Consider the following 25467-nt stretch of genomic DNA (forward strand, 5'->3'; position numbering starts at 1 on the left):
CCCTTTCCAAAAAAACGCACCAGGTGAAAAAGCGAAGATGTGAATGTGTCCCATTGGAAATCATGTTAAATGGACTGTACTGCGTTTCTTCAAAACTCTGCAGAAAATACTTTTTCACTATTCAGAAGGAGCCTTGTATTTTTATCTATGAATGCAAGGCTTCCTCTGATTGGCTGAGGCAGAAATTGAGACGGAAATTGAGACAACATCCAACCGCCTCACTTCGGTCAATCAGAGGAAGCCTTGTATTCCATCTTGGCATAGACAAATTATTTAAAGTGCATTGAAACGTGGAATTTTACTTTGATTTTGATTGATGGCTGCAAGAAGCAATAAGGGAGCATCAGGAGCAACAGGTTATATAGACTAAAGGGAGAAAGGTGGGCTGGTGCAGTACAGCCATGTCTGGGACCGGACAACTCGGCAAGCCTGCAATACTACCTGTATGCATCTCAAGATTCGTTTTTCAGTTTAAATGAAGTGTACTAAATAGATCCAGCAATGTATGAGTGGCCACAAATACATTATATTAACATTAAAGCAGTAGCTAGATGTAATCACAAAAAATGCTCTGCGAATTACCCAATGTTCCCTCTTCAAGAGATGCCTTAATAAATATTTACTAAACAACAGCTGCCAAATCGGTTTTGACCTGCTTGTTAACGCCGCCGTGAGCAAGAAGAATATTTTACATAATTCTCAGTCACAGGAGGGTTCACGGGAGGAAACCATTTACAAACAACCACAAAAAAAGGGAAAAAAATTATAATTTGCAATTCATTCCAAGGAAATTGAAAGATTTTGTGAAGAGCAGGGAGAGACGTGGTACATGTAGGAGCAAATTAAAAAATAATGAGTCAACTTGTACAGACTCTCACTGTTTAAAAGTGTTTGAAGATTTGTTGTCCTGACACGGCGCCCTGGGTGTCAGGCACAAAATGTATGTTTAAAGCGAATATGATTTCAACTACAGGGCGAAGGGGATTTAAAAAAAGGCGGAATTTAAAACTAAAACAGCAAAATCAAAATTGACTGCTAAAAGAAAAAAATGGCATAATAGAAGTTCCAGAAGTCGTTGAGAGAAAAAAATTCTGGTACATGGGTCTTATGCTGTCCTCAAACTTCATCAACAGTTCATGTTCTGTGGTTCTGGTTGTTTAACATGAACCTATGATGACAGAAAGATGGGGGATTTTTCTTGCACAATTTGCACACTGAACTTTATGAATTTAATAATTTCTTTTTAACTAGTTATTTACAGTTGCAAGAAAAAGTATGTGAACCCCTTGGGATTACGTGGAGTTTTGCATGAATTGGGCATAAAATGTGCTCTGAACGTCATCTAAGTCACAACAATAGAAGAACACAGTCTGCTGAACATAATACTACACAAACATTAGATGTTGCCATGGTTTAATTGCACATAACATGTAAACATTCACAGTGCAGGGAGGAAAAAGTATGTGAACCTTTGGACTTAATAACTGGTTGACCCTCCTTTGGCAGCAATAACCTCAACCAAACGTTTCCTGTAGTTGCAGATCAGACCTGCACAACGATCTGGAATAATTTTGGACCACTCCTCTTCACAAAACTGTGTAGCAATATTCTTGGGATGTCTGGTGTGAATCGCTCTCTTAAGGTCATGCCACAGCATTTCAATCAAGTTGAGGTCAGGACTCTGACTGGGCCACCCCAGAAGGCGTATTCTGTGCTGTTGCAGCCATTGTTTTGTTGAATGACTTGTATGCTTTGGGTCATTGTCCTGTTGCATCACCCATCCTCTGCGGAGCTTCAGTTGGCGGACAGATGGTCGTACGTTTTCCTGCAAAATGTCTTGATAAACTCGAATTCATTTTCCCATCAATGACAACAATCCGTCCAGGCCCTGAGGCAACAAAGCAGCCCCAAACCATGATGCTCCCTCCACCATGTTTTACAGTGGGGATGAGGTTTTGATGTTGGTGTGCTGTGCCTTTTTTTTCTCCACACATAGTGTTGTGTGTTCTTCCCAAACAACTCAATCTTGGTTTCATCTGTCCACAGTATATTTTGCCAGTAGTGCTGTGGAACATCCAGGTGCTCTTTTGCAAACTTCAAACGTGCTGCAATATTCTTTTTGGACAGCAATGGCTTCCTCCGTGGTGTCCTCCCATGTACTCCATTCTTGTTTAATGTTTTCCTTATTGTAGATGTGTCAACAAAAATGTTAGCATGTGCCAGAGATTTCTGTAGGTCTTTAGCTGACACTCTGGGATTCTTCTTTACCTCATGCAGCATTCTGCGCTGTGCTCTTGCAGTCATTTTTACAGGATGACCACGCCTAGGGAGAGTAACAACAGTGCTAAACTTTCTCCATTTGTAGACAGTCTGTCTTACCGTGGACACATGAACATCAAGGATTTTGGAGATACTTTTGTAACCCTTTCCAGCTTCATGCAAGTCAACAATTCTTGACCGTAGGTCTTCTGAGAGCTCTTTTCTGCGAGGCATGGTTCACATCAGACAGTGCTTCTTGAAACCAGTAAACCCAACACAGGTGTGTGTTTTTTAAGGGCAGGACAGCTGTCAGCAACACATCCAATATCATCACACTGATTGGAGTCAAGGTTGGCTCACTCCTCTCTCCAATTAGCTCTGGGAGAAGTCATTAAGCTAGGGCCTCACATACTTTTTCCTCCTTGCACTGTGAATGTTTACATGTTATGTGCAATTAAACCATGGCAACATCTAATGTTTGTGTAGTATTATGTTCAGCAGACTGTGTTCTTCTATTGTTGTGACTTAGATGACGTTCAGAGCACATTTTATGCCCAATTCATGCAAAACTCCATGTAATCCCAAGGGGTTCACATACTTTTTCTTGCAACTGTATATTGCAAATTTATCACAACTGGATTCATTTAAATATTTTTTATTTATATAAGGATTTTTTATTTTATTTTTGATGACACATTGTGTGAATGTAATTTGATTCATTATGGTGATGTAATTTACAAGTTTATATTTTTACAACATTGAATAGTTATACTTTATATGCACGTTTTATTGGAATGATAGTATTAGAGCGCGGTAATCATTTATTTATTTTACATATAGCACACATCTTATGAGGGTGAGCAAGGATTCCAGCGACCTAATACATTGATTGTTTACTCCAGTGGCTCACAAGTTTATTCACATAATAGCAGTTTATAATCTTGTATACTTGTTAGTAGACATCATGGAGGTATTTTAATTTTTAGAAGATAGGAATTTAAATATAGACAATATATTAAATAAAGAGGAGAGACTGGATATTAATATACATAACCTATTCAGAAAAACCATGCACACTATAGAAAAAAAGTTGAGTACATGGTGGGATTTAACTACGTTAGAGAAATATTTAAAAGAACGAATTATCCCAAAAAAATTAAGATGGGATTTACCTATAGCGGATGGTCTGTTAGAGGAAGATATAACAGAATGGTTTAATTTTTTCAGTGAAAAAAGCATGGAATTGCAAGTGTTTCTGATAAAGAGGAAACAGAGAAAAATGCGCAAAATAGAGACAATTTTGAAAGAATATAAAGATAAAGTGGAATCATATAAAGAACATCCAGATTTTACCAAATACATGACTGAATTGAATAAAAATGCTAAAAATAAAGAAGATACAGAAATCAAAAATAGAAAAAAGAAAAAATACCAGAGGGTAACACAAGAATACAATCTTAAACAGATATACAAATGGCAACAATCAACCGCCAATAATGATATAAAGTCTACAGAGAACACTCCAGTTAAAAATACAGAAAGTATCAAACCACTAATTAAAAAACCTATAGTTTCTACCCACAATTCATCAAAATTAATAAATCATCACACTCCCCGGGTGGTACATAATAGAACACCCTCACACCAGAAAGAATATAGACCCCCACCTAACAGACAAATACCATCACAACAACAAAAAGATGAGTATAGGAATAACTACCAGAATAACTCAACCAATTATAATAGGGTCCCATTACCTTATTACCAGAATAGACCCCCACCACCGTATTTCCAATCAAGAGGAAGACCATATTTTAAGAACAGAAATAGAGGATACCAGTATAGAGGCTCGCACAATTATTACAACCAAGGTAGACCTTATAGGCCTGAGTATAGAGATGAGTACAGAGATGAATTTAGAAATGACTATAGAAAAGATTATTCACCAGAATGTAGTAATGTACATTACAATCAATCTACTAATCAAAGTACATACACACCCCAATCTAACAATATCCCAGTACAGAATAGAAATTCGCCTTTAGAATTGGAAGATTCTTACACTCCACTACCCAACCCTTTTTTAGAATGGAACCAAAATCTCAACACAGAGAAACACAACAGAGAAAATGGAGAAAGGGGAAGTAGAGGAGGAAGAAAACATAAACAAAAAAAGGAGAAGAAACTAATAGAAGGGATTTGTAACTTAAGTGGTACTCCTCTTAAACAGGAAGAAATTTATGTATTAGATCATGGCCTTAAATTTGCCCCCAAAAAAGGACTAAACAAATTTGAAACATATATTAGTTTACAGAAATTAGTTAGAAAACTAAACATTAAAAAATATTATGCTCAAAACCCCATAGAACAAAATTACTCTAATATAACATCTAATATTCAACATAGTAATCTTAAAAATAAATCCACATTTAACCCTAAAAATTGTGACAGTACATATATCAATATTTTTAAAAAACTGGGCACAAAAGATTTAGACAAGTTGAATGTACAAAAATGTAGGGAAGATATGCGTCTAAAAGGCATTAAAAGCCTTAATGAAAGGAAAAATATAGTAGTCAAACCAGCTGACAAAGGGGGGGGGGGGCATTGTAGTGTTGTCCAAAACTTTTTATGAAAATTCTATGAATGTTATGTTAAGTGACACCAATACATATCAGGTGTTGAACACTAACCCATTAAGAACATATAAAAATGAGTTAATAAAATTAGTAAATTATGGAAATAAGAAGCACATATTGAATGATAAAGAAACTAAATTTCTAGTGCCATCAACATGCAGTACCCAAAATTCATAAAGATCTGTTAAATCCTCCAATAAGACCAATTATCAATGGCATTGATTCACTCACAGCCAGAATGGGAGAGTATATTGATCTATATTTACAGCCTTTGGTTGCACAAACTAAAGCTTATTTAAAGGACACTAGACATATCATCCAATTAACGCAGAATTTATATCTCAATGAAAATATCTTATTAAGTACAGCAGATGTGTCCTCGTTATATACGAACATAAACCATGAAGGAGCAATTAAAGCGGCAAAATGGGCCCTCAGAAAATACTCCACATTACATAAAAAACAGAAATTTCTTATTAAATGCATAACATTTAGTTTGAACCATAATTATTTCTGGTATTCAAACACTTATTATTTACAGGTAAAAGGAGTGGCCATGGGGGCTCGTTTTGCCCCCAGTATAGCAAATCTTTATATGGCAAAATGGGAGGAAGAAATAATATTCCACAACCAGAGACAAGAACTAAAATTATATCAGATTTATAGACGATCTAGTAATACTATGGAATGGAGATGAAAATTCATTGTCCAACTTTTATAAGGATCTAAATAATAACGACCATAATATAACATTAAGCTGGAATATCAGTAATAAAGCGATTCATTTTCTGGATATCTGGTTAATTAAAGAAGGACCATGCATTTATACTAAAAATTATTTCAAACCAACGGATAGAAATGCTTATATTCCCACCCATAGTTGCCATTATAGACCATGGATTAGGAACATACCAAGAGGACAATTTATGAGATTAAGACGTAATTGTACTAGCGTAACAGATTATCAAGAACAGAGTAATATCCTGGTGAAGAGATTTATTGAAAAAGGGTACAAAAAAAAATAATAGAAGAAGAAAGAAACAAAATTGAGGCACTGGACAGAAATCACTTATTAAGAGATTCAAAACCTAAGAAAAATTATGAGGACAGTGCTATAACCATGATTATGCCATATAATAAGCAATATAGAGACATACAAAAATAGTTAATAAACATTGGGATGTATAAAAATTGGACAAGGATTGGAAAAATGGATTAGCAGAAAAACCTAGATATATACTGTATATAAAAAGGCCCCCAACATTCGAGATAAAGTTGTCAAGAATATATTAAATCCACCAACTAAAAACAAAAACTCTACGTTTTTTCAAGGAACAGGATTCTATAAATGTGGTAGATGTTATAGTTGTATAAGAGTAAAAAATAATCCAAAACACAGAGTGGAATTTGTAAATCCTATTAACGGCAACACATATAGGATCAAACAGTTCATATCATGCGATACGAAAGGAGTAGTATATGCTCTTAAATGCCCATGTAATAAAATTTATATTGGGAGAACTAAAAGATTACTAGAAGAACGTATCAAAGAACATGTCCGTAATATCATCAAAGGATATAAATACCATAACGTACCGTTACATTTTCGTCAATTCCATAAACAACAAGTTGAAGGTTTGGAATTCTGGGGTATTGAAAGACACAATAGGCATTGGAGAGGAGATAATTTAGTCAGAGAAGTCAGTAAGAGAATCATATTGGATTCACGAAATGAATTGTCTAGCCCCAAATGGCCTAAATCAGTGTTTCTCAACTCCAGTCCTCATGGACCCAACAGGTCATGTTTTCAGGATTTCCCTCAGATGAAACAGCTGTGGTAATTACTAAGGCAGTGAAACTGATCAAATCACCTGTGCAAAATAATGGAAATCCTGAAAACATGACCTGTTCGGGGTCCATGAGGACTGGAGTTGAGAAACACTGGCCTAAATAAAGAATTTGACCTGTCATGTTTTCCGAGTGATCACTGATTTCAGTTAATAGACTAGAACGGTTATTAAATAATAAGCTGGGAATGAAACCCGTAAGTACATTTTTTTTAATGTCCCATGGATGATTACCCAATATTTTCAGAACTGATCTAATGCATATATATTAACACAACTCAGGAGATACTTTGGTTAGTGTATAAAGATGGAATAGTTTATTTACAAATGTAAAAGGGTTATGTATGGTAATTAATAATAAGAGGAAGATTTATATTAAATGTATTATCATAGTTTTTTTATATTTTAATTATAAGAATTTATTTTATATATATATATATATATATATATATATATATATAAAATATATTTTTTTATATTTCATTTTTAATAAAAGTTAATCATAAAAGTAAACATTTTTTACCATAAGGATTATGTAATAAATAGGATGCACTTATATTTATTAGTTTAAATAAATTTTTATACTTATTATATATGTATATACATATTTATTGCATAAGCTGAACAATTACAGATTATATAAAGGTAGAAATACTTTTTGTAAATATAGAACTGTAACTTTATGTATTTACACATATTTTTTATTCGTTGGATCTGCCTATGGTAATAGTGTACACTCCGTCACTAAAGCCGCAGATCACTGTGACACACTGTAATTAGTTAGTAACAAAATAGATATAGAAATAGAGTTGTTCCTTGATAAGTTTGGCCCCAAAAATATGGCCGCGCCCAGCAAAGCTACAATAAAATGGTGCTTTAATAGTATTTAAAGAGCTGAGATTCGGTGATCGTCTTACTACATCCCCCAGACAAAGCTACGTTTTTCCCTGTGGCGCAACGCGTTGGGGAGGGGCAGTGATGTCACCACGCATCTGACCATCAATACGGCGAGTACTGACTGAGTGTGTTAACACACCCACGAGGCTGATCCTCACCGCAGTCTGCGGTTTAATTGTATTACAAGCGGTTTTTAATTTGAATAATGTGAGTGCATTATGGGAGCATATTAAAGATTGTCTTTACATACCTTGGATAAGGCACCATATTTTCATTCCTTTTTTCTCATGGGTCATACGAGGATACATTGAGCATTGGAGTGAGGAGAGGTTCTAGGAGGGAGAAATCCTTATACCTATACAGGCTCAGAGAGAAGCCGCAGGATCCCAGCTACGCAACCACAAGCAGCTTGAAAGGAGAGTATATTATTACCACCATTTTTTTGCTGAACTTTACTCTTTTTTGCACAATTTGCACACTGGACTTCATGAATTTAATAATTTCTTTTTAACTAGTTATTTATATTGCAAATTTATCACAACTGGATTCATTTAAATATTTATTTATATAAGGATTTTTTATTTTATTTTTGATGACACATTGTGTGAATATAATTTGATTCATTATGGTGATGTAATTTACAAGTTGATATTTTTACAGCATACAACATTGCATAGCTATACTTTATATGCACGTTTTATTGGATGATAGTATTAGAGCGCGGTAGTCATTTATTTATGTTACATATAGCACACATCTTATGAGGGTGAGCAACGATTCCAGTGACCTAATACATTGATTGTTTACTCCAGTGGCTTACAAGTTTATTCACATAATAGCAGAAAGATGGGGGATGTCAATGCCATCTTTGCTGTTAACAGGTGCCAGTTGCATGGTGGTCATACTATATGGATCCTGGTACGTAGTGAGTCACTGACCCAAAAGTCTGAACCAAAAGTCAAGACTAATAATTCTTGTCCTACATGCTTGCTTCAGCTTAGTAACTCTTTAGCTAAACAGGATAGGATCACAATGACAACCCCAGAACCTGTACATTTAAATGCCTTTAACAAATATCCTCCTGTCTTTAAATCAGGTTTGTAGCTAAGCACGGGGAACTGGGGCCCATGTTCTAGGTCTCCTGCTTTGTACCCCACATGAGTGATCCACAGCGTGCTGCAGGCACTTTCTACCAATATAAGGAACAGTCTTACTCCCACTGTCTACCAATATAAGGGACAGTCTTACTCCCACTGTCTACCAATATAAGGGACAAACTTACTCCCACTGTCTACTAATATAAGGGACAATCTTACTCCCACTGTCTACTAATATAAGGGACAGTATTTCTCCCACTGTCTACTAATATAAGGGACAATCTTACTCCCACTGTCTACTAATATAAGGGACAGTATTTCTCCCACTGTCTACTAATATAAGGGACAATCTTACTCCCACTGTCTACTAATATAAGGGACAGTATTTCTCCCACTGTCTACTAATATAAGGGACAATCTTACTCCCACTGTCTACTAATATAAGAGATAATCTTACTTCCACTGCCTACCAATATAAGGGACAGTCCTGCGCTCTCTAACCACCATTGTAAAGGGGCATTCTTTCTCTCACTGATTATCAATCTAAAGAGTAGTACATTGCAAACTCCTGCATTCTGTACACGATGCTGTATGTTTCACATCCACATTCACATCCACTTCATACACGTGGCGGGCAGCGTTCTGCACTGGTGGAGGACCCAGGAAAATCTCCTCCCCCAAGCCAAAGACTGGAAGAGGAACAGCATCCAATAACAATAGAGTGGTGTGCGGGGCAAATGTCAGCCACCCCCCCTCTGCTTAGTGCTGCTGCTGCCTAGTGCTGGAGGTGGTTGATCTTCTTGGCAACCATAATGGAACTGCAAGGAGAAGCAAGAGCCAATGGCAATAGAGCAGTGGTGGGCGGGACCGATGCTCCCGCTTTGCTCAGTGCCGTCACTGCTTTGGATGGGGGTGAGAAGGCAGTGAGTGTCACAGTCCAGACTCAGCCGACAGCTTCCTCCCTCAACCCACAGCCCAATCCAAGCCTGACAGCACACACTGCTCAGTGGGCAGTGCCGGTCCCATGGTGGTGCGACGGACAGCAGTGTGTGAATGCCTGCATCTAAATGCCAGCCCAGAAGTTCACACATGCCTTACTATGACAATTAACACCCGTCACGTCACCCTACTCTGCCTGCCGCTGGGTTCAGTTCACAAATCAACTGTATGGTGTCCCTGCTCTGCTGCCAGACGCACATGGCACTAGCGGCAAGCAGCACAGCAAGGACACTATGCAGCTGATTATTGGCAGAATGCTCTGGGGGGGTTTGAACCCCCCTGACACCCCCATTATCTACGTCCCTGGTTACTGGGCCCTAAATTTTAAGGTTTACAGGTACTTTACCTTGCCATGATTTGTGGGGCTGCTTCCAAATAAACTGTAAATTGTGCATTAGATTTACACGTGATAAAAACAGTGCTATGGGACAGTGTTTAAAGTGTTACTAACCCCATAACAGTAAAATCAGTCTGTATATGCAGTAAAGCATGCTTGTTATACTCAGTGTGGAACCTAAGAGGTTAATCCTCCGCATTGTGTAAAAAGGATGTTTGATCCTGTTTTCTCTGATCCTCCCCTCCTTCTACTGTCCCCAATATATCTCTTGATACAACAGAGGCTTGTAGGCAAGCTGTACATGCTCAGTTTGGTGTGTATTCCTAGAGAATTTTTTTTTTCTTGGAAGAGTGCATGTGATTAGCACAGAACCAATCAGCACTGTCCAGACAGAGGGTCAGGGGTCCTGCAGGCTCATAGGGGAGAATAAAAACTCCTCCTACAAGCGTTAACTAGTGCTCTGCTGAACACTGGTAGAAGTCACAAGACTGCTCTAACTGCTGATGAAAAAAAGGTATTTAGCAGTTTATATTTACTAAAATATTTGCATTTCCATGTTCTGTGTACTGTGGGAGACCAGATATAGTGAATGCAGGGTCCCGGGTTTACTAACACTTTAAGTGCCAGACAAACAATACTTTTTTAAAATTTATTTTGTTCTCACGTAGTGAGGAGAAAATGGACTGTTAGTGCCAAGATCTGCGTTGTATTCTGGGTAGGAAGCAAAGGACTTGTGACAGCTCCTAAGAAACATTAGGGCCCAATTCTTTGAGAATGTCCCAAGTTATAAAGCTTTACACCTTCTATAATTGTACTATGAACCAGGAAATGTCTCACTGCTGGGAAAACTGGACAGGGCCTAATGAATGTTTGGAAAATTGTGTTAAGATATGTACTTTTCTACATGCTCACATTACAATGGTTGTAAATCTCTGACATAAAAAATTAACAATGCGTTTACCTATAGTGTGTACTTGCCTCAATCCAAAGCACCAAGTGTGATTTCTGTCTGCAACTTCATTCATGTGCTATCTGCACGAGTCATTTCTGACAAGTTCTGCTCATACTAAGTAATCGATAGGGACAGGGAAGAGGGCCTCCAGCACACAACCTGTGATTGACCGCCTCAGCTGTGCATGTTTCTCTATGAGATTGCATAGAGCGGGGTGCCTCCATTCCCTCCACTTAGGTCTGATTCCCACCCCTGCCTCTGGAAGCACAGAAAAGCTGTGCATTTTCTGGACTTTAAATGGATGTAGAGAAGAGATGGCTGGGAGATAAGAAGGCGCAACTTACGTATTAGGATATGTTTCATCTCTGTTTTACCTTAGGCTATTCAATTCACTGGTTATGTAGGCAGGTTGCTACGGTTGGTTAGCTAGATAGTTGGTTAGACCAGGAAGGACAAGTGGTTAACAGGTTATGCCTCTGTTCAAGGGCTTTATAGGCCCAAACTTCCCGCCCCTATATATATATATATATATATATATATATATATATATATATATATATATATACATATATACATACACACACACACACGGGGTAAGGACAGGTTCAAGAGCCCCTCTCTCTTCCCTACTCAAGAGCAAGATATTGTGGAGCTATTTATCATTTAGTTGCTGCACCCTCCTAGTTAGCTAGGGGGAGCTAAAGGTTCAATTGTTAGTGAGGAGGGCTGAGTAACGGCCTGGTGTAATAGTCAGGGGGTCAAATTGTGATCAGAGCTGAGAGGCTCTGCAAATAAGCTCTCTGAGACTTCCCCCTGCACTAGAACTCTGGAGAAAGTTCTAGAAGCAATGGGCGGAGGTAAGGAGTGGCTGATTTGCACTTTTGAGGAATCCTGGCCAATTCCCAACATGAGGCTTGGCATGGGATCAGGACAGCCTTTTAAAATGACAGAGTCTGCTCAGCAGCGGAAGAGTTCTGCTGGAAGAGGAAGTGAGGCTGGAGAGCAGGAGCCTGGGAGGGGCCCCAGATGGAGAGGGGCTTACTGACAGGCAGAGGACCTTGGAGCGAGGAAAGCTCAGGACTTCACCTGCCCCCAGAGCGCAGACCATCTGTGCAGCAAGGAAGGAGTGGCCCAGCTAGAAGGCCTGGTAGAAGGCGCTGATCCACAAGCAGCACAAGAGAAGGACTGAGTGAGCAGACCTGCATACCAGTAAGGGGAAAGAGGCACTCTAGTGGGAAACTGGATCTGCTGTCTTACCTGGGACTGTTTCACACTGTATTGGCAGGAACTGGATGCAATGCCCAAGGATTCCTTCAGACAGCTGGATAAGGATTATCTGGGGTCTGGGGTGGTACTACAGGAGATGCTGGCTAGCTCTCTGGAAGAGAATTGTTGCTGTAAAGACTTGTACATAGTTAAGATTGTCCTCAGTTGCCATGACCCTTGGGCATCCCATACACCCCTTACCCCATCCAAGTTTAAATTCCCCTAATAAAATCGAAAAAACAAGCTCAAGGACTGGTTACTGTCTCCTCGAAGCACATGTGTGTGGAAAATGTGTGTTGCCTGGCTGGGCAGGACTATAGGGGGGCCCAAAACTCAGCAACTCCTGCGGGGGGTAGTGTTACATAGTAATAACAGAATAAATCATAGGTTTCAGAGTCCCTTTAAATATCTGAAGACAAAATTATGCACCCTTTTTTTCCCCATTTTATAACTTACCGGTCAACAGTGAGATCAGGTGCAAAGATAAGCTTTCCAGGTTGTTCTATTGACCTCCACATGAGTCCCATCATTAGAACTTCCAGCCAGCAGCTCTCCAACAAGCGAACTTGATCATATAGACTCAATTCCACAAAGCCTGGAAATAGTAACGTTCTTAAAATGTCATACTAAGTTAATACAAAGAATCATTGGTTGACAAACTACACACATGCTCAGTTGCACTTGCCCATGCACACAGAACCCAACCCTTCCTTGCACCTCCATGACATACCTGGTATTTTCTTTGCCCATGCTATCATGTGAACCAGTTCCTTGTCAGCGAGCTTAGTCAGTGACATCATCATGGACGCTTCAGTAAAAGGTTTGCAAGGGCGATTCATTAATAAAACATTGGGGGGTTCCGCTTCAATTAACGATAACACAAACTGCTCTGGGCCCAAGGCACAGGGAAGAACTTCTTTAACTCTGCCTATGTTTTCAATTATTTTCTTGCTTTTCCCAAAGCAATGCATTTGATCCTCAGAGTGGCGGCGATGGCGTATAATGCGGTACCCACAACGTTCACGCCTTGTTCCTAAAAATAACAATTGTTAATGACAGTCATGCCACTTGGGTAAAGAACACTTTAAAGACCATGACAGAAGGAATAAAGACTTTTGATGCATTTTGATGTATTTGTGATGCATACTAGCACATTATGGTTTTACCTTGCAGGGAGAACTGTTATTTTTCTTGGAGGAACTTTACTACAGCTTTAAAGAGTCAGTCTAACCAATGATAATATTTCTGTTAAAGGGGAAATGTGTTGGCCCAAAACAGTCCTGGCTTCTTACAAGTTTTTATGGTCAAACAGAGAGATCTTCTTGCCACAGTGCCCGATGCCTGGAATTTTTGGGTATTGCTATTCTTTCTGTATTCTGCGCTATAAAATACACTATGCAGACAAAAGTTTTCAGATACCTGACCAACGTACTTACCTATATGGCCAAAAGCATGTGGACTTCCCTATAAATTGAGTTCAGGTGTTTCCAGTAAATGATACTGTTAATGTTCCAACATTGCCCAGTAGAGTCTTCTTGGAACAGAAGGTATTGACATGTCCCATTCCATCACAAACACCAAAAATAAGAAGATTATTCCTCATTTCAGGATAGTGGGCAGAGCCAAGAAAATCATTCCTCGTTGTCCCAACAGCCAACAGTACATCCAGAACTTGATGTATTATTCCAAACTGCATTCACAGTGGGGGCAATTTACTAAAACTAGAGTGCAAAATTTGGTGCAGCTCTGCACAGAAAGCAATCAGCTTCTGGGTTTAAGTCCTCATGCACACTGGATGTTTTTACAGCCGCTGTTTTTGGCTTTAAACATTTTTTTCTACAGCCAGTAAACCCCCCAGCATGTTATCCTATGTGTCCATGCACACATAGACTATAATCAGCATTTTTTGGCTGGAAAAAAACACTAGAACTAGTGGGTTTCCAGAGGAGTTTGTTAGCTATAAAAATGCTCTAACACTTATCGGTGCAATTGATAGCCCCTGGGCGGGCGGGTTTTGTTGCCTCTGTTTTATACTGTTTAAAATTAATAAAAACCATTTAAATATAAAAATGCTCTAACACTGAAAAATGCAGTAAATTGTGGCAAACCGGCGTTTTTGAACTTTGTTTGAGCAAAAAAAAATATTTTTCTTTTGGTAAAAAAAAATGCAAACGTGAAAAACATGGCAAAACGCTAATGCAAAAATGATGAAAAACTCACGTTTTTCATGTGACTTTACACAGCTAACATTACCGGCGTTATTAAAACGCCCAGTGTGCATGGAGACTTATTGTTGAAGCTTAATTGAACAAGCTGAAGTTTGAAGCTGATTGGCTACCATGCACCAGATTCTAAGTGCTCCAGTTTTAGTAAATCTCCCCCCATTGCATTCTTTGAACAGAAGGTATTCACATGTCTAAATAAGACATGAAAAAAAATAAGAGGATTACTCCCAATTTCAGGATAGGTTCAGGTTTGCTACAACATACAAAGACATTTTGGACAATTGTGTGCTTCTACACCTTTGGAATGATTTGGAACACTGATTGTGAGCTAGGTCTTCTGACCTCACAAACGGTCTTATGGCTAAATAGGCACATATTCCTGCGGACATGGAAAGTCTTTTCAGAAAAGCATAGGCATTGAATACCAACTCCTATAGGTGTGATAGTCAGGTGTAAGCAAACATTCGGACATTTAAAATAAATAAATAAATAAATGCAGTAGGCACAGTGGTTTCTTCTTTTCAGCTTGCATAGGCTTACCAAATGTTGCAATAATAGAAGACAGGATCATTATAGAACCAAAAGCAGCATAGTGGCTAAGTGATTAGCACTTCCACCTGGCAGCACTAGGGCTGTCCGTTTGAATTCCAACAACAGTACTACCTGCAGAGAGTGTATGTTCTCCCTGTGCCTGTGTGGGGTTCCTCCAGATACTCCAGTTTCATTCCACACTCCAAAGATATGCTGGTAGATTAATTTGTTCCTGTCTAAACTGGCCCTAGTATGTGTATGCATGGATGTGAGTTAGAGACCTTAGACTGTAAGCTTCTCGAAGGCAGGGACTAATGTGCATAAACTGAGAGCACTATATGAGTACCTGTAATAAATAAATAATAAAGTATCATGGTGTTACCTGCATAGCATTGGCAAAACAGTGAATATGGACTTGTTTCTTAAGCAATCCTCTTTGGACACAGTGGGGTTGGTTTATCAAAGTCAAAAAGACTGTTCACTTTGCAGGAAATTTTCACTTAGATTAGTGAATCTGGTGAAAATGCTCTTTTGCAATAAATACCCAATCATATGCTTGCAGATGTTTGGATGATGAAAGTCACCAGAGCTTCACCTCCTTTACTTAGCTTAAGGAAATTTCCCTGGTAAACTGAACAGCTTCTTTGCCTTTACTAAATCAACCCCAATGAGTCTGCACGCTATAAAGGAGTCAACAGCAGGTGAAGCACATTATACATAAATTACAAAGTTAAAGTAGAAGTATGGCACTCTGAGCTAGAGGGGACAGCTGATAGTCACTGGCCCACTGCTCACTGAAGACCAAGAACTGAGCAATCAGCAGTCTTTCATTGCTCAGTCCTTGGAGTAGATCTCAGTGGGGGACAGCTCCAGCTTTTAGATCAATGCTGCAGCTATCTAGGTGAATATGAATGTTTTCCCACACTTCTCTTTTAAAGTGATATTAAAGTTTCATTTTCTTTTTTATAAAATAACAAGCATGTTATACTTCTGTGCATTGTGCAATGGCTTTACACAGAGCAGCCCCGATCCTCCTCTTCTGGGGTCCCCTGCCAGTGTTCCTGGCCCCTCCTATTCAGTTAGTTCCCCCAAAAAAACACTTTCTATGGGGGCACACGTATGGGCTTGATCCCAAGTCGCCCTGTCTGACCTCCCCCCCACTCCCTTGTCACAGATATTGATTGACAACAATGGAAGCCAATGACACCCACTGCTATCAATCTGACCTGAATGGAGGAAGAGAAACCTTCCTCTCTTATGCACAGCGTTGGATCGAATATGGGCTCAGGTTAAGTATAGGGGGATGGGGTGACAGGGGGAATCTGTGACACAAAAGGTTTTTTACCTTAATGCACAGAAAAGGCTTTAGAACCACTTTGACTACCTTCTTGTATAACATAAGATTTTTCTGGAGGGTGGAAAATAGACTTTGTTAAGGTTCAGCAGCTGGTACTGTAGACTTCATAATGGGTATTACACACAGTTTCAGAATCCCACCAACACAGTACATGAACCAGTCTCTTGCTGATTGTCAAGATGTAAGAAAACGTTCACGTATTTTACACTGTGCTTGCCAGCTGCTGATGGGATAATAAGGATGGAAAGCGAAAAACAAAGAAGAACGAAACTGTCAAACATGAAGGAAAACAATCTCACCACATTTCATCATCCCCACTTCAAAGCACTTGCGCAGTCGACATGCTTGACAACTTTTTCGCCTGTTTTTGTCTATGGTGCACTGGTTTGTAGCAGGGCAGATATAATCATTGTGTCCTTCCATAAAAAAAATAAAGAAACATTATATAGCATGAAGTAATAATTATAATATGCAACAGAACCCCATTATAATGTCAGAAAAGCTACAGTATCAGTATTATCCTTTTTCAGAAAGAAAATTCTGTCTTTATGGTGTCTAATCCCTTTGTCAGAACAGCAAGTGGCACTTCACTAACGTGATATTTTCAGTACTAAGCAATATTTGCTGAACTTTATGGTAAAAAAATAATTTTTTTCCTTTACTGTCTTTAGCGCTGGTTGGCGGTGATCGGGGGTCCCCTAACTTTTTGCCCTGGAGAGAGAGCTTGCAGTGAGAAGACAACTCTCCAATGTAAGGGAAAATTCCTGCAGCCATCACTGGAACAGGTGTCCTCCAAACACCTGTGATCCAGTGCTGCAATATGTTCCTGCACCAAGTGACCCCCTTGCTGGGATGTCATCTCACCTCTGCAGTCTTCTAGAGCCTTACAAATCCCCTTCACTAAATAGCCCATGGCAGTGTCCACATCATCCAGCGATATGGGAACCAAATAAAGGGACACACACACACACACGATCAACTTTAAAATGCAGTTATTTCTTGGATGGGTTTACGTGATTTTTTTTTTATTAAATGCCTTCCAAGTAGAGCAGGAAAAGGAGGCATTAATACGGAGCTGATTTAATGATTCCTGACCTAAAATACTTATTTTTACAGCAAGGGTGATGGCCATGTTTATTATTGCTTATAATCCAATAGGGCAATAATGTCTTATAGGCTTAATATTTGATCAACAAATAAGTAATATGAACAAGAGATATTAAGCAGCCTCCAAGCAAGGACGAAGATTACCTAGCCCACTAGCCAGGCCAAGGCAAGGCCATTTTCAAGGCAGGTGGGAACTATAGGTCTTCTGGGAAAAACTGGGAACCTAGAACCACCCCATTTCTCTGTACAGTCATGTGTTTGCCAGCGTGTGACTAATCCCTTTCTATGGTGCCTACTAAAGTGACCTTTGCACAGAGTAAAGTGACAGTTATCAAAGTTACCTGAGCTGTTTTGTGTTGGTGTAGCCCTCAGGATTTTAGGCATTAGCTTTTATTTACATTCCATAACCTACTTACAAAAATAAGTCATGTAAGCTAACCCCCACAACCAGGGGCAGACTGACAACTCATGGGGCCCCCGGGCAATAAGGGATCATGGGGCCCCTGTGTCCTTGCCCACACTCAAAAAAGCCTATAAAAAAGGTACATGGGGCATTTCATGGGGCCCCCTACTGACCCCGGGCCCTCGGGCAGTGCCTGAGTGCTCCAATGGTCAGTCCGCCCCTGCCCACAACATCTACAATTTTTAGGTCAGGGAACCTACAACACACACTTTTCCTTAGATAAAAACATACAAATGGGTCCAATGTGACCCTGACTGCTTGTAGAATAATTGTTTGGCAGCCAGTTCATGCATGCACAATTATGCATCTTCTACTGTTTTTAAGCCCCTTAAAATTAATAGGTAAATCGTTAAAGGGCTGATTTCTAATGGAATGGATATCACTATTCTCTCTCTGCTGTGAATCATTGCAACAGGTAAGTCAAAGCAGGTCCCAGATCACCAGATTACTGACAAAAGATATTTAGGAGGGCTGGTGGCCTAGAGATTTGACTGGATGAGGTACTGAAACTCGGAGCAAGTAGGCAATGTCTCCTGTAAGCTTTTAATTTGTAATTCTGACTGGAGTGTACCTTTAATATATGTTTCCATAATGCTTTTGAAATCCTAGGAGCTACCACCGATCCACAAGTACTCCCAAACACACACCAGCTCTTTCTGCAAATTCCAGAATTGATAGGTTGCTAGTCTGGCTACACTTATAATACAAATAATGCTAATTTGAAATTTTGACTGCTTTTCACAACACGGAAGGCTTTAGCTGCACACAACACTCATTATTAGGCCTCATTAATAGTCTGAATACATTAATCACTTTGGAACACTCAGCACCAGGGAATGGAATGTCCTAAATCAACCACAGCAACAAGATCCGAGAACTGAACATACCTTGGATGCTCCTCTTGAAGAAAGCTTTACAGCCCTCACAAGACCAGACTCCATAGTGGTAACCAGAGGCGTAATCGCTGCACACTGCACAGAAGTGGGTGTCTCTTTTCGAGCCCGGGTTACTTCCAATATGATTAGTACATTCACCTCCTATGGATTTTCTTTTCATGACTTCCCTGCAGTCAAAACAGAAGTAATGATAAATCAATGTAGCTAAACATTTTACTTGCTTTTTCAATGTTAACAGGTTATGCCTAAATATAGATTTTCCATTATGCTCTTTAGCCAATAAATGTATACCTTTAGATTCTGTATACGAGAGCTGGTTTCTTGACTGACTGTGATGTAGCAGCTTTCAAAGTAACCTACAAGACAACAAGATTGCCGAAGGTCCAAAGTGCACAAGACACTGACCTATCTTGCCAATCTAGGAGTGGCATAATATGGTACGTACTAAAGACATGACCACTGAGCCAAGTTCAGGCTGTAAACCGCATGATAACTTTCTATTCTTTGGGTATTATATTTTACATGGGGATCCCTAGGATAACCCTATCAAAAAATCTGTCAAGTCCGATTGTGCATATGATGAACAATAGATAACAAATCGCAGTGCCAACAAAACTGATCAGACTGCCACAGGGTGCAAAAATGAGGGTCGCTGCCTGACGGTCTTAAGTTTACCACCTTAAAATCTATGGAATGCCAGAATGGAATGGGGTAGGTGTTGTAATATGATTAAAAAAGTGTCATATTCATCATGTTAAAACAGAGCCAGGTTTCCATTAACATTGTTGATAATCAAAATGTGTTCTTTCATCTTCAAACTAGTTTATTATTCATGAAAAGAGCACATTTTATTCTGCGATTTGCCTCTTTTATAGTGATACCAAAAGGATTTTGGTTCAAACCATTTATTTAAATATAATATAAAAATCAATTAACATAAAGTTTAACATTGATACACAACAAAATATTAGTAAAATGAAAAAAAAAGAGCTAAGGGAAGAATGGAAAGAAGGTGTTAAAAGAGAAGTATGGGTAGAAATAAAAAACATTTCTACTCACCTAGTTGGATGCAGCATCGGTCCAATGCTGCATCTGTCTCCTGCCGGCTGATCGTTCAGTTCTCGGTCTTCAGTGTGCAGAGAGCTGAGGACTGTCAGTCACTGGTTCCCTGCTCTGTCCCTCCAGCTCTCACTGGAGCGCTGGGCTGTGGAGGGGGCAGAAGCAGCTTGCTCAGAGGACGAGCCAGCTACCAGTCCTGACATCTGGGTGGATCACAAATATATGGGCTGTAGGATGAAAATGGGTCACTGGTGTGCAGAACGAACTGCACTCCTGTGATCCCTAGTATAGTTATAATTCTCCTTTAATAAAACTAACAGTAATAACAGTAATTTATAAATAAAGGCTACAACAGTGAATGTGAGAGCTTTTCCCAACAATTCCCTACCTCTCCATTTAGTCTAGAGCGCCATAGAGAGTGGGTATGTGACTGGATTAATCAGAGCTGTCCTGGAAGCTGAACAGAAGGCCAAGGAAGCAAAAAGAAGGTGAGGTATGCTGCTGGGGAGAGGTAAAATAACGTGAACCTATTGCTTTGCCCTGCGGGGGTAAAGTACAGGTTCACTTTGAGTTAACATTCACTCGTGAGCACCAATAAAACTCAACAAATTATGTATAATTCTATTAAAAATATATCTAAATTCTTTTTTATTAGTGGTGAGGGGTTATCATCCCTGTCAGTTTGCTATTGTTGTCTATGTATCCACTGGGTAGATTCCCTTTCTCTATTTATTCTAGTAGCTGTTTTCACCAGCATGAAAGTGAGGGACAATCCAACATTTTCAGTTGATACTGGAACAAGAAATGTGAAGGCACACTTGCTCTGGGGGGACCAAAGCCACCAATGCTGCTTTCTATACCAACCTATCCTAGACCTCTGTGCAACTTTGGGAACATACTTTAAATAGAGTGCTGAGGTTGGGATTCTCTCCACCCTGAAGCCACTGATGCTGATGTATACACCAACCAATTGATCCTAAACCTCTTTGCATGTTTTGCAATTTTAAATAAAGGAATTCTTTCTGCATTTCCTTTGGGGATAAACTAGATTTAAATGAATCTTGAATTTTTTTTCTCAAGGAACACTCTAAACCTCCTGTGTGGGGAAAGATAAGGGCCAGAAGGACTGTGAGATACACATGCCCTATACCAGCTGCCAAAATGTTTTCAACAGTAATGGAATTACATATCTTGTATGATATATGGTATCATTTAATTTTATGTCTATACAGAACTGTCTTGTAATATATAAAATATGGGTGTCTGAAGAAGGTCTCCTATGGTATCCTGACGAAGTGGCCATTGGTCCAAGAAATGCATAGAGTTTTACGTTATGTCATATCCCCATATCAGATAGGATCCTGTGGTGGGAGGTATCTGGTTACTAATGTGATTATTATATGAAGTGGAAAGTAAGATTATCTTCAACCTGTGAACTTATTTTTAACTTTGTTATAATAAAAATCTTTTTTTTATAAATGTTTTAATAAATATTTTGTGATTGATGTTTGAAAAGTACATTAAAGTTACTTTTTCGTATAGAGAAAAGACAACAATGTTTATTTAAAATATGCAGGACAAAACACACTTTATATTATTTATGTGTCCAAGAATTTTATATACACTGGCTCAACTACACAATATCTGTGAAAATGTTTTAAAATTGTAACTGTGACCTGGGGTGGGTTACTTGTGTACTGGTAGAACAGTGTCATGTCATGGTGTGAATGAAGCCCTCTCTATACAAGGACAATCAGGCTGCTCAACCTCCTTAGCAGGGACATCAGTATATTTCCTTTCTAGATAAACATCTTCAGACAGCAATACCACACTACTTATTTTTCTAACTGAAGTTCCACTTTAAGTTTTGCAAGATCACTTCAGGCTGGGCTTGTCCCTTATATTGTCCCTTATATTAGTAGACAGTGGGAGTAAGATTGTCCCTTATATTGCCTTTTGCAGGTATACTGTAGCTATGTAAAACTTTAAGACTAGTGCCTATACTGTTTAAAATCCAGTAATATACTGTCTGACCCTGCTCTGCACATGCTCTGCTGCTCTCTATTCCCAGCACCGTGCCAAAAATGTTGAGGCCGATCTGCTGACAGCTTAAAGATTTACTGCTGCTCAGGGACTCTGGGCTTCAGCACAAAGGCATCCTCCAGCAAGAAGAAACAGGAGCAATGCTGGAGGTAATTTACAGCACACACTCATTTTGGTATCATAATTATTAATGTGGAATGCATGTTCTTTACTAAAGAACATTATTTATTATCAGTTTGTTATGGGTTAAGTTCCACTTTAAAGCAGAACTAAATTCTCCACTCTGCTCCCATAAAACCCAAAGTTTCACATTGCAAGTCCAGGCTGAGAAAATACATAGAATACATTTGCTCACCAGGTTAGATAGAGCAGGATGCGGCACCCTTCCTACTGATCTTGGCTAAATTCTGGCACTACCCTTTCTGGATGTTAGCAGCTGCCCACCGCCAATGGCACTATTAAATCCCAGTATTAAATATGAATATGTCCAGGCATCATTTTAGAAGCATAGCTGCCATGGTGCCATAAGCCTTCTCCATGGCAATTTGTTGCCTAAAGCTAGAGCAGTCAGTCTTGCCAGATGGATGAGGATTATTGTCCTTGAGCACAGCATAGAGAAAATTCAAACAACAGAAGTGTAGCACCTTCTAGTGTGTTACTAGTGTAGTGTAGGTTAATCTATTGTGTAGGACTCATGGTAGTCTATGATTAACATTGGGTTACTGCAGGTCAAGCGGGATGGCTTAGCAGGTTGGGACTCTATTGCCTGCACCTGGTTCTGGAGGACCATGGAAACTTCCAGAAATCAGTGGGTGGAAGAGGAAGAGGTAGAGCCTAATCTGCATGTTTATGGGAGTCTACCCAATCCCAGGTTTGGAGGCTGTGGTAGAGTGGTGAGACCAACCCATAAATAAGGGATAGTCAGGCCAGCAGGGGGGTTGTATTGGAATATGGAGTGCTGAGGAGGGTGTGGGTGGCCTGGGAGGGGTCCCCTAGGTCTGGGCTAGCTCAGGACGATTAATTCAACATTACGGCATGAATAGGATCAAGGCTTGGGAGTAGTGAGAGCAATGAGGACAGAGTGAGTACATCAGCACACCCAGAGATTTACAAGGGGGGAGATTGCCACATGCAGCAAGCTTTCAAAGGACAGCACTGTGCTTAATTTTTTACCCTTGTGCTGGGAGATCTTCAGAGCAGTCAGGAGGGCTGGTAGTGTCTGCAGGCTGTGGAGCTGGAAGCAGTTATTCAAGGGATAGGAGACATCTCTGCATGTAGTTCGCAACAAGCTAAGCTAACTTTTAGGAGGCTGTGAATCTCTAGCCCATAAGAGGCTGTTGCTAATGATCCATAATGACTGACTGCTTTCAAGAAAAAGAACAGTCCAGGATCTGTTTCTGTAAATAGGAAGGAAGTTGTTGTCGTGCATTAATGCAGTTACATTGGGAGTTCCATAACCACTATTACCCTAACCTGTTACAGCCCCTAATAAATTAACAAAAAGCAAGCTCATGGACTGTTTACGGACTGTGGATGCAAGTGTGGAAAATGCAGTGTTTCCTGGCTGTGCAAAATCTTATAGGGATCCAGAAACACAGCGGCCCTCAAGAGAGTAGCACTACAGAAGGATGCCAAGAACTGCACATGTGCCACTTGCCAGCATAGCAAAGAAAAGTTGACAGAAAATGGAAATGCAAGGTTTTCTATTAAATTTCTCACTACCTATGAACCATGTGTAACCAAGCTGGCCCAAACTATTTCCTTTACTAATCGATGTAAAATCTGTATGTAGCATTAGCTACATACAGTATACAGCGCTATGTTCCAGAAACAGTATGGTGACTTTCCATTCTGTTCCTGGAAAAAAATTCAGTTAGGCTGAACACTGCTCAACCATTAACCAGAAGCCTATTATTTTTATGAATAAATACAAGACTACCTTTGGTTGAGATGCAGATTGTGACATTTTCTGGTTCTCCACTTCAACCAATCAGAGGAAACCTTTTATTCATTTATAAAATAAAAGGCCTCCTGTAGGTGGCTGAGAAGCACTCAGCAAGAGTTGTTTTTATTTTGGGAACAGGATGGGAAGTCCCAGTGCCACTGCCTGAACACAGAGCTGTACATTACATATGTAAGTGATGCTACATACAGTTTATACCAAGGTTTCTTAACCAGGGTTCTATGGAACTCAAAGGTTTCTCCAGAGGTTGCTAGGGGTTCCTTGAGCAATGAGCAATTTCTGCCTCTTAGATCGGTTCCCACTGAATCCATCAATATTTTTAGTCATCCGTAAGGTGTAATTCTTCTTAATGACCACAAGTGTAAGGAGCCTTCTTACCTCTGACCATCACACTAGACTAGAGTATCAGGAGTTGTAGATATAGTATTTTTTAGCAGGGGTTCCCTGAGACTGGAAAGATATTTCAAGGGTTCCTCTGCTTTTAAAAGGTTGAGAAAGGCTGACAGCTGTGCATGATTAGAAAAGTTTATTTTGTTTTGGCCAGCTTGCCCAGCCGTAGTATTCCTGGATTTAGGCTTTAATGGGGTTGTAAACCTCAGGCATGAAATATGAACAATGCATATCCCTCTATAGTGTGTACTTGTCTAAATTCAGAGCACTAAGTGTCATTTCTGTGTACTGCTTCGTTCCTCTAATATCAGCAAAGTCACTTCTGACAATTTTTCCTGACACCAAGAGAAAAATGGTGACAGGGGAGGGAGCTCCAGCAGATTGACAGTCTCAGCTCTGTTTCAGTCTGTGATCTGTGTGAAGGAGGGGGGGGGTGTCCCTTCCCTCCAATCAGCTCTCAGAGCTCCCCTCACTGAGCTCTGCAGAGTGTAATTTCAGCTCTCCTCCCCCTTTTTTCTGAACTCTCAGACAAGCGTTATAAATTCATCACTTTGAATGGATGTAGAGAAGAGAGGGCTGCAGATAAACAGGTACAACCTATGTAAGAGGATGTGTTTCAAATCTGTTTATCATATCAGTCACTTCACTGAGTATATGTAAGGGTTTACAACCACTTTAGGGCTCCTTGCACATGGCACTGATATTTACACTGGAGCTTGCTTGCAGAAAGTTCCTGAGTAAAAAGTGTGTGTATGGTCTGTATAGTGTTTGCGTTTAGACACCTAAACACCCTATGCATATATGTGCATAAAAGTTCCAGAATGCTTCTGGAGGGTTTGATTTACTTGTTTACAGACATAAAATACTGACCAGTACCTCAGATTTTTGTATTTTATTTTACTGATCTGCTTTAAACCCAATGCAGCAACTTGGAAAAGCAGTAAATAGCTCTGGAAAAGTGTGAATTATAGATGGGACATACAGTATACAGAGCCACAGAACAAAGATAGCAGCAATTGCTGGCAAATTTCCTTCAGCAATAGCTCACCAACATAGTACAGAGAACTGCTCCATTATGGCATGGCCTTACAATGCCCACACAGCTACTTAAAAATGCTGCATTTGGGGGATCCAGCAGAG

General features: G+C 39.6%; 1 protein-coding gene across 2 annotated transcripts in view; it reads right to left on the reverse strand.

The window, feature by feature from the left end:
* ESR2 (estrogen receptor 2) overlaps positions 1 to 25467 on the reverse strand; it is a 79729-nt gene that overhangs the window by 18893 nt on the left and 35369 nt on the right. For both annotated transcript variants that reach the window (XM_089687468.1, XM_089687467.1), the window contains 4 exons: positions 18864 to 19039; positions 16706 to 16822; positions 13024 to 13326; positions 12750 to 12888 (listed from right to left, as the gene is read on the reverse strand). In XM_089687468.1, the coding sequence (XP_089543594.1) occupies positions 12750 to 12888; positions 13024 to 13326; positions 16706 to 16822; positions 18864 to 19039 (735 nt within the window). The remainder of the gene's footprint in view (positions 1 to 12749; positions 12889 to 13023; positions 13327 to 16705; positions 16823 to 18863; positions 19040 to 25467) is intronic.

The sequence above is a fragment of the Staurois parvus genome, unplaced genomic scaffold (assembly GCF_062004578.1).
Source record: "Staurois parvus isolate SC_StPar_1 unplaced genomic scaffold, SC_StPar_1.0 ptg000426l, whole genome shotgun sequence".
NCBI lineage: Eukaryota > Metazoa > Chordata > Amphibia > Anura > Ranidae > Staurois > Staurois parvus.